This window comes from Dendrobates tinctorius, unplaced genomic scaffold (assembly GCF_039654945.1).
Source record: "Dendrobates tinctorius isolate UK_male_01 unplaced genomic scaffold, ASM3965494v1 ptg000098l, whole genome shotgun sequence".
Classification (NCBI taxonomy): domain Eukaryota; kingdom Metazoa; phylum Chordata; class Amphibia; order Anura; family Dendrobatidae; genus Dendrobates; species Dendrobates tinctorius.
Genome location: NW_027361766.1, coordinates 14,214,993 through 14,224,379, shown reverse-complemented (window position 1 = coordinate 14,224,379; position 9,387 = coordinate 14,214,993). Strand labels below are relative to the sequence as shown.

Here is a 9,387-nt window from a genome sequence, read left to right as displayed (position 1 = left end):
TATATGTTTCACAATGGGAAGAAGCCACGCTGGATATAGACAATGAATAACTAATCCCCCTTGTGCAAGAGCGAGTACCATTGTGGGATACCTGTGACCGTCAGCACTCCGACCATGTGGTGATTCGACGGCTCTGGGAAGGAGTGGCAAGATTGCTGCTGCCTGGTTGGGACTGTGCCGCACCGCATGCCAGAACAGATTTTGGAAAGTATTGCAATGTGGTCTGAAACAGCAGTGAACCAGTGAGTGGATGTGCATTGCTTTCTAATTATTTTTTCCCCCTTCACAGTGAAGTGAATCAAAATCCGATGGCACTCGATGAAGGACTGCTTCAACAAGGACATGAGAGAGGAGCTTTGGGTTCGAAGTGGTTCTGCTGCAAGGTTCTGCAAATACAAGTACCACTGGGACCTTGCTTTTCTGAGGCCTGCGCTTGCTCAGCAAACGTAAGTATAGATTTTTTTTTTCTTTTTACTAATGTTTAATTTTTTTCCACACAAAGAACCTGTAGCAGCACAACACAAACTTGATTTTTTTACTAATGTTTTTCTCTTTTCCACACAGAACCTGGTGCAGCACCACACAACCTGGATCATCCTCGGTTGAAGTGGGCCCTCATCTACTAGCCACTGAACAGATGCAGTCCCAGTCATCCACCAGTGATGGAGCAACCTTGCAGGCTTCACAGGCTGGGAAAGAGGCAGCCAGGCCATCAGGTTTTCCCCTCTCCCATCCCTCTGCCTCTACTTTTGCTGGGTCTTCTCGTCAGCGGCAGAGGACCTGGGAGAGGTCAGGCATGCCCAAGTTTCTGCAATTAAGCTTGGTCTTCCAGGATGGGGTTAGATTGATTGCTGACAGAGTGAAGAGTGGGTTCAAGGAAGTCAACAATCGCCTTGACCGCCTGGAAGCCGACCTTTATAGACCCGCGCAACATTTTTGTTTCTGCAATTGAGCAGAGCTTGTCGGAAAAACTTATGCCTCAACTCCAGCTGACTGTCATGCAGGCCTGCCAGGTTGCTTACAGCCACGGATTACAGCAACAGCAGCAACAGTCCCAGAAGCAGTCACAATCCTACAATCAACAGGCCGGAGGATACTACCAGCAGCCAAACTACTATCCAGCTCCTACAGCACCGAACTATCCGCCACCACCACCGCCTCCAGTTCACCGAGCGACCACGCTGCCAAGTTCTTCAACCCTGCAGCTGGCATCATCCTCTATGCTCCAGAGTCCAGCACCCATGCAGCCAGCAGTATCCACAATGCGGCCGAGTCCACCACCAATGCCCAGTCCACCACCCCTGCCCACTAAAGCACCCCTGCCCACTACAGCACCCCTGCAGCCAGCAGTATCCACAATGTGGCCCAGTCCAGCACCATGCCAAATGACTGCTACAGAGCCCATCACTCCCACTCAGCAAAGAAAAGCGAGGTCCAAAAAAAAAATCTTGGCATCAGGACCAAAACCAGGAGCCAAAAAAATCTGGCCATCTTGAACCCACCACCTCCACCCTCCCCTACCAATTTGTCACTACCTTCCTTTGTGTCTCTGTCTGTTCCTTCCGATTCCTATGATTCCACTTTGTCATCTATCCCAATGTCTCCACTGCCATCCCTGATCCAATCCTTCAATTTGCTGCCCCTTCCCCTGTAGACGCTTCCCCTGTAAACCCATCCTCATCAACTACCACCCAATTCTCACAGCTCCACACCCCCAAGGTCGTTCCCATTTCACCCTCACGTAAACCCCTAAGAAAGAACAAATCACCCCAACTTTAACTATTTTTTTTTGTAAAAGTGTTTAAAATAAAAGTTGTTTGTAAAAGTGTTGAAAATAAAATTTGTATTTTGTCAGCACTATATCTTGTGTTTATGTTATCTTTATGCGCTGCCACCGACACAAACACACTTTCTTTTTGAGGTAAGGTATTTTATAATTAAATCAGCAAACATTAGGGGTAAATTACATTACATGTACATTGTAAAATCACAGGTACATTTAAACATAACAGGTATGTAATGTTTGACATTACAGATATGTTTTAAACATAACAGGTACAAAGCATAACAGGTACATTTAACTTAGTGGCTTAAATCATTTCATCTTGCCATGCCATATGTCCATTATCTGAAACAAAGTAAGCAGCAAACTTATCCCTCATCTGGGCAACTTCCACTGTGGTTCTCATAGGGTGAAATTAGTAATCATGCAATGTAATGGGTTCCTCAGGTTGTAAGCTTGGTTGCTCTTTTGCTATGATGTAGTTGTGCAAAACTACACATGCTTTCACAACCTCATCAATAGTGTCAATTTTTAGATTAATGGATGTGCACAAAATGTGCTCATATCGATACTAGCAATCCAAAGGCACACTCCATGGTTCTTCGCGCCCTTATCAGTCTGTAGTTCAAAATTTTTTTTGTGTGATTTAAGTTCCGACTTGAGTATGGTTTAATGAGGTTGGCACACATTTGGAATGCCTCATCACCAACAACAGCAAAAGGCATTGGCGGTCCATCAGTGTTGGGCAGAGGTTGTGGCGGCAGAAAATTAAAATCACTCCCATACAGACGTTGGCCCATGTCTGAGTTTTTGAACATCTGCGAGTCTTGTCCAAATGAACCAATGTCCACGACAATGAATCTACAATCAGCACCTGCAATAGCCATTAGAACAATGGAAAAATATTTTTTTATAATTGAAGAACTCTGTTCCACTTCCTGATGGTTTCATAATCCTAATGTCTTTGCCATCCACAGCCCCCACACAGTTAGGAAACTTGTATATTTCCTGGAATTTGGAAGCATTTTCAATCCAGAGTTCACTTGTGGGTTGGAGGAGAAATTCTTGCAACAGAATGCCAACTAAAGCACAAGTGTCTACAATAATCCCAGAAGGGTAGATATTCTAATGCAGAATTGTAAATGTAACAAGGGCAATGTCTCCAGTAGCCTGGAATCTGCATAAAAGAAAATGAAAAACAAAAGTCAGTACACTGCATAGGGTTAGGGTTAGGGATAGGGTAGGGTTAGGGTTCAACAGTATGTACCTCAGGGTGACTGAGAGACATTCCTCAGCAGGGATTGCTCGACAGAGCTGTGTGTCCTGCCTGGCAATGAATCCTTGGACACATAGCAGCAAGTCATGGAAGCTCTGTTGCGACATCCTCGTTAAGTAAAAAAACTTCTCCGGGTTTTGCTGCAGATCGGTGTACAAAGAGTGATAGGCTCCATGGCTCTCTCGGAGTTCAAGGATGGGGTGGTGCCAATAGCGACGACGACGTCTTCTCAGTCTTTCTCTTCTGTGTTCTTGACAAGCAAAAGCAAAGGCAGCAGTCATCTTCAATTGTAAATACAGATCTTCTAGGAAGCTGTCCAGGTCAAGATCAATCTTGCAGCTAGATACAGCAGCCAAAGATGAGGATTTCCTCAATGCAGTGTGTCTATATGTATAGAAATCCCATGAGACATGCCTACTGGGTGTCTGATGTCAAGAAAAAGCTGCTGGAAAAAATTGGAAATTTCTAACGCATGCGCAAAAAAACACAAACGCATGCAAAAACGCATACACTCTCATGTAACCGCTGCGTTTTTTTGGCATCATGAGTACAATGATGCGGATAAAAATGCTGCATTAACATGCATTTGCATGCATTTGAGAATGCAGATGATAGGCTGGTTTCACATTTGCGTTTTTTTGCGCTTGAAAAAAGCATACGTGCGCATGCGTTTTTCCCCCTATATTTAACATGGGTGCGCATACCTGCGCGCTGGCATGCGCACGTATGCGATTTTCATGCGCTGCGTTTTTTTGGGGTGTGCGTTTGTATTTTACAGACGCTACATGTTGCATTTTTTGGTCCTGCAAAAAAGCGCATGCGCACGTATGCGCACGTTTTGCGCTAAAAATGGCCATTATAGCCTATGGATGCACATACGTGCGCACTGGCATGCGCATGTATGCGTTTTTTTAGCGCTGCGTTTTTTTGGTGGTGTCCACTTGTTGTACTAGTTATAAACTTCTAAAGTCAAAAAAAAAAAGTCTATATAAAGGAGGTGCCTGCCAAAACTCTGCCACTACTACACTGACAGATTGGAGAGCAGACAGTCACCAAGGAACCCATCTTCTATCAGCGTCAAGAATGTGAGTATATTACATTATATGCCTGTCCTTTTAAATTATGTATGTACTAATGATTTTTATTATTTTTACATGCAGTATGTCTTCAGAATCCGAATATTCCCCATCGCGGCAGGAATTGGCGCAAGCAGACCGTGAGGTGATTATTTTCGTGCATCTGGTAAGTATATCTGCTGCTACTCCAAATCTCTTACGTTTTTTTCAACTTTTTTAAGACATCATCATCATCATCTTCTGCGGACGGGACTAGTGAGGGCAAAGAGCAGGAGCAGCGAAGCCAAGTCCCGGTGGTGATACGGAATGTATGTATCAAATGATTTGTAATGTTCTTTATTTTTTATCTTCTATTTTTACTCTTTTTTATGTTTCTTTTTTTTGTAACTTTTTATTCAATTTAAATTTGATTATTCTAATGAATGTGTTTTGTCTAGGTTCCACAACGGGATGAAGACGTCTACCTGGATAATGAGCAGCTCATCAGCCTGGTCCAGGAGCGTGCGCCGTTGTGGGACAGCCGTGACCGGCTGTACAAGGACAATGTGGTGACCCGGCGGCTATGGAATGAGGTGGCCGCAGCGTTGATGGATGGCTGGGACAGCGCCACAGCATCCTCCAAAAAGGCGTTTAGTGAGTATTTCCCTGCTCTGTATTGTGCCGCAGTGACTGTTGTCCTTGACGGCACTGTTGGGTTTCGTGCTAGGTATATTCTAGCAGGAAACCTAACAGTGTCATCGGGCTCTACAGTGACTGCTTTGAGTATTGTATTGCTATATTGTGCCGCAGTGACTGTTGTCCTTGACGGCACTGTTGGGTTTCGTGCTAGGTATATTCTAGCAGGAAACCCAACAGTGTCATCGGGCTCTACAGTGACTGCTTTGAGTATTGTATTGCTATATTGTGCCGCAGTGACTGTTGTCCTTGATGGCACTGTTTTTTTTTTCCCAACAGTGGACAAAGTCCGAACACGTTGGCGTTCGATCAAGGACCGCTTCAACAGTGATGTTCGTGCTGAGGGCCAGGTTCGCAGTGGATCTGCGTCAAGGACCAGAACTAGATACCGTCACTATCACGCGTTGCAGTTCCTAAGACCGGTCCTTGCCACGAGATCGTAAGTATTATAAATTTTGGGTTTTTATTTTTATTAATCTGTGTTTTTCTAATCCACAGCTGATGCTTCTTGTAAAGGCATGGTAGTAATGATTTTCCTTTCTTCCACAGCACCTGGAGCAGCACCCTACAACCAGGCCCTGGAGCGGTCCTTCCTCGGACGTCCTCTGACCCGTCCCAGCCATCTGACAGCTATGAAGCACCTTGAAGGTCAGCCACACACACAGCTGGTGACCAGGAAGCTGGGCCATCAGGTGTTCCCCTGTCCCAGGTCTCTGCCACTGGTTATGCGGGCACTACCCGCCAGAGGCAGAGGGCCTTGGACAGGAATGTCTTGCCCGAGTTTATGCATTTGAGCGAGGCCTTTAATTCCAGCCTCAAGTCGCTGTCCGACAGAGTTGAAAGCGGTTTTGCACTCATGGAACGTGGTTTTAACCACTTTGAACACCGCTTCAATTCTGTAGAACAGCGCCTTGACCGTCTGGAGGCCGACCTCAACAGACCAGCACACCATTTTTTTAGTAAGATTGAAAAGGGCATGGCGGAACACCTTAGTCCTGAGCAACAGCTGAATGTGCTGCAGGCCTGCAACAATGCTTTCTTGCAGGCTATGCAGCATAATCGGTACGGTCAGCAGTCAGTGGTGTCATTTCCACCTGTGCCACCATTGACTCGCTTCACCTCACTACCGACTTGTGCTGCATACCACTGCACGGACACCTCTATTCAAAGCCAGGACACCCACCGTTACACCACCACAAGTCTGAGTGCAGCTGGTCACTTCACCGACACCACCATGGCAAGCGCTGCTCCTGTCTGGAGCACCACCGCCACTCCCATGCATGCGTGGAGCTCAGCCACCACTAGGCAAACATGGAACAGCCCTGCCGCTACAACAACATGTAGTAGCCCTGCCACCACCACTCCGCAAACCTGGACCATCACTGCCGCCACCAGTCCTCCTGCAAGGACGAGCACTGCCAACCAAGAGCAGCAGCAGCAGCCACCTCAGCAGCAGCAGCAGCCACCTCAGCAGCAGCAGCAGCCGCCACCTCAGCAGCAGCCACATCAGCAGCAGCCACCTCAGCAGCAGCCACCTCAGCAGCAGCAGCAGCCACCTCAGCAGCAGCAGCCACCTCAGCAGCAGCAGCAGCCACCCCAGCAGACGGGGGACCTACACTCAATATTTGCCCCAAGTTCAAGGCGAAATCAATCAAGGTGGGCATTGGGCCAAAGTCGGTCCAGGCACACAAGCCTACGGCGACATGCCATTACAACAAATGTACCTGAACAGATTTCCTCTCCTCCAAGTGTTCCTAGTTTAATTCCCTTAACTGGACTACCTTCCCCCACAAGTTTTGTTGCCCCTTCCCCTCAAACACCGTCTTCAACTGCAAGTGTTGCATATTCCCTGCACACCCCCAAATTGAAACCATCTGCCCCCAAACGCCGGAAAAAATAATTTTTTGGTTTATTTTTGTGATTAAAAATAAAATTACATTTGTGGTTCACCATTACAAAGTTTCATTAATGTTGTTTGCGCCGCTCACACACACTGATGGGTAAATACATGTTAAAAACCAACCCAAGGCCTAGTATACTCATATTTGAAATACCACGGCCTAGTATAGTCATTCCAAGGCCTAGTGTAATAACTCTAGTTTTACCAACATGAATCTGGTTTCATGAAAAACAAACTGTTGAAACTTGTCAAGTTTCACCAGTTTGTTTTTCGTGAAACAAGATCCTAGTTGGTAAAAATTGAGTTATTACAGTAGGCCTTGGTATGACTATACTAGGCCGTGGTATTTCACATGACTATACTAGTGTAGGCCCAAGGCCTACTATACTCATATTTGAAATACCACGGCCTAGTATAGTCATTCCAAGGCCTAGTGTAATAACTCTAGTTTTAACAACAGAATCTGGTTTCATGAAAAACAAACTGTTGAAACTTGTCAAGTTTCACCAGTTTGTTTTTCGTGAAACAAGATCCTAGTTGGTAAAAATCGAGTTATTACAGTAGGCCTTGGTATGACTATACTAGGCCGTGGTATTTCACATATGACTATACTAGTAGGCCCAAGGCCTACTATACTCATATTTTAAATACCACGGCCTAGTATAGTCATTCCAAGGCCTAGTGTAATAACTCTAGAAACTTGTCTATTTATACACTACCACAATTTTAAATAAAAGTTGGAATTGAGCTGATTACATTCATCCACTCAATGCTGACTTGTATTCCCCATTGACTTTCATTGGGTGGGGTTGGGTTTTGAGGGTTGGGTTTTGAAAAAATCACATACTTTTTTTTCAACTAGTTTGACAATTTTCTCTTGAAAAAAATTGGTTTCCTGATTCATGGCCTGCAGCTTTGCTCGTTCCAATATATTTCACGCAGACTAGCAATGCTGCATTTTAACTCATATGTGTATTTACCTGCCCAGGTGTGTGAACATCAAAAAATTCAGTTATACATGGGAAGTTTTTTATTTAATTGGATTTTAAAAAATATAGTGCACTCAGTAATGGTATCAAATAAGGTTTTTTATTACCATAAACAAACAAAAACATTACACCATTTCATCTTGCCAGTGCACCCGTCCTACATCAGAAATAAAGTAGGCCGCAAATTGGCCCTCATTTGGCCAACTTCAACGGATGACCTGAGAGTGTGCTGAGTGAATTCAGGCAATGGGTTAGGAGCATCATCGTTCAGTTCAAAGGTCGGGTGCTCTTTAGCCATCACAAAGTTATGTAGAACCACACAGGCCTTCACCACCTCATCGACTGTTTCAAGTTTAAGATTAATGGCCGTGCCCAGAATTCGCCATCTGGAGACAAGAATCCCAAAAGCACACTCGACAGTTCTTCTGGCCCTGGTCAGCCTGTAATTAAATATTTTTTTGGTGTGGTCCAAGTCCCGGCTGGAGTAGGGTTTCAGTAAGTTTCCGCACATTTGAAAAGCCTCATCGCCAACCATTACAAAGGGCAGTGGCGGAGCTTCGGTGTGAGGAAGAGGCCGTGGCATAGGGAAATTAAATTGGTTTCCATACAACCTCCGGCCCATGTCTGAGTTTTTAAAAGCCTGTGAGTCATTACCACGGCCAAATGCTCCAATGTCCACTGCTACAAACATACATCCGGCATCCGCAATGGCCATGAGTACTATTGAAAAGTACTTTTTGTAATTATAGTACTCAGATCCAGTTCTTTTGGGTTTGATGATCCGTATGTGTTTACCATCAACAGCTCCCAAACAGTTGGGAAAATTGCATACTGTCCAGAATTTGTCAGCAATTTCCATCCACTTTTCAGCGGTGGGCAGGGGCAGAAATTCTGGACAAAGAACATTCCAGAGAGCCCGGCAGGTGTCAGCAACAATTCCAGACAAGGTAGAGATTCCAATACGGTACTGGAAGTGTAGTGAAGATAGGGTTTCTCCAGTTGCCAGGAATCTGTGAACAGACAAAGAAGTAAAATTAATATTTATGTATATTATTTTAAAAAACTATAAAATAAAATATTAGTACATTCACGAAAACTAATTACCCAAGGTTTTGAATACTAAATTTAAAAAAAAAACATCAGACTGCACCCCTTGGTTTAATATTACATACCGTAATGTCACCAGTAGCCGTTCCTCAGGAGGAATCGCACGACGGAGCTGTGTGTCCTGTCTCCAGATGGATTGTTGGACACGAGCAACCAAATCCCTGAAACTTTCTTGGGACATCCGGATATAATCTATAAATTTCTCCGGGTTTGCCTGGAGCTCGCTGTAGAGGGTGTGGTATGCCCCACGGCTCTCCCGGAGTTCAACAATTGGATGTATCCACATACGCCGCCGCTGCCGTCTTCGCTCCCTCTCTCTCTTCCTTTGTTCTTGGCAAGCAACTGCATACGCCTGAGCCATCGCGATGTCCAAATCCAAGTTGAAGTGAAAACTCTTCCAGCGCAGATCCATGGTCACGAGAAGAATCAAGCAAATGTGAAGAATACTGTAGACAGGGTCTATATATTAACATACCACACCCACAATGAAGTCCCATTGGTCTTGTGTGTTGTTGAATGTTTTTTTTTTCTTTTTTGGGGGGTTTTTCCAAAATCTGTAAAAAAACGCAAACGCATACAAA

The 9,387-nt window shown here is 44.9% G+C and overlaps 1 protein-coding gene across 1 annotated transcript; it reads left to right on the top strand.

Annotated features, from left to right (window-relative positions):
• Window positions 1-998: 998 nt before the first annotated feature.
• On the top strand, window positions 999-6,769 carry LOC141099154 (uncharacterized). The gene is made up of 4 exons (XM_073587300.1): window positions 999-1,188; window positions 4,307-4,443; window positions 4,573-5,249; window positions 5,360-6,769. Exons 1-4 carry the CDS (start codon window positions 999-1,001, stop codon window positions 5,454-5,456), a joined length of 1,101 nt encoding a protein of 366 aa, XP_073443401.1. The 3' UTR covers window positions 5,457-6,769.
• The last annotated feature ends 2,618 nt before the right edge of the window (window positions 6,770-9,387 follow it).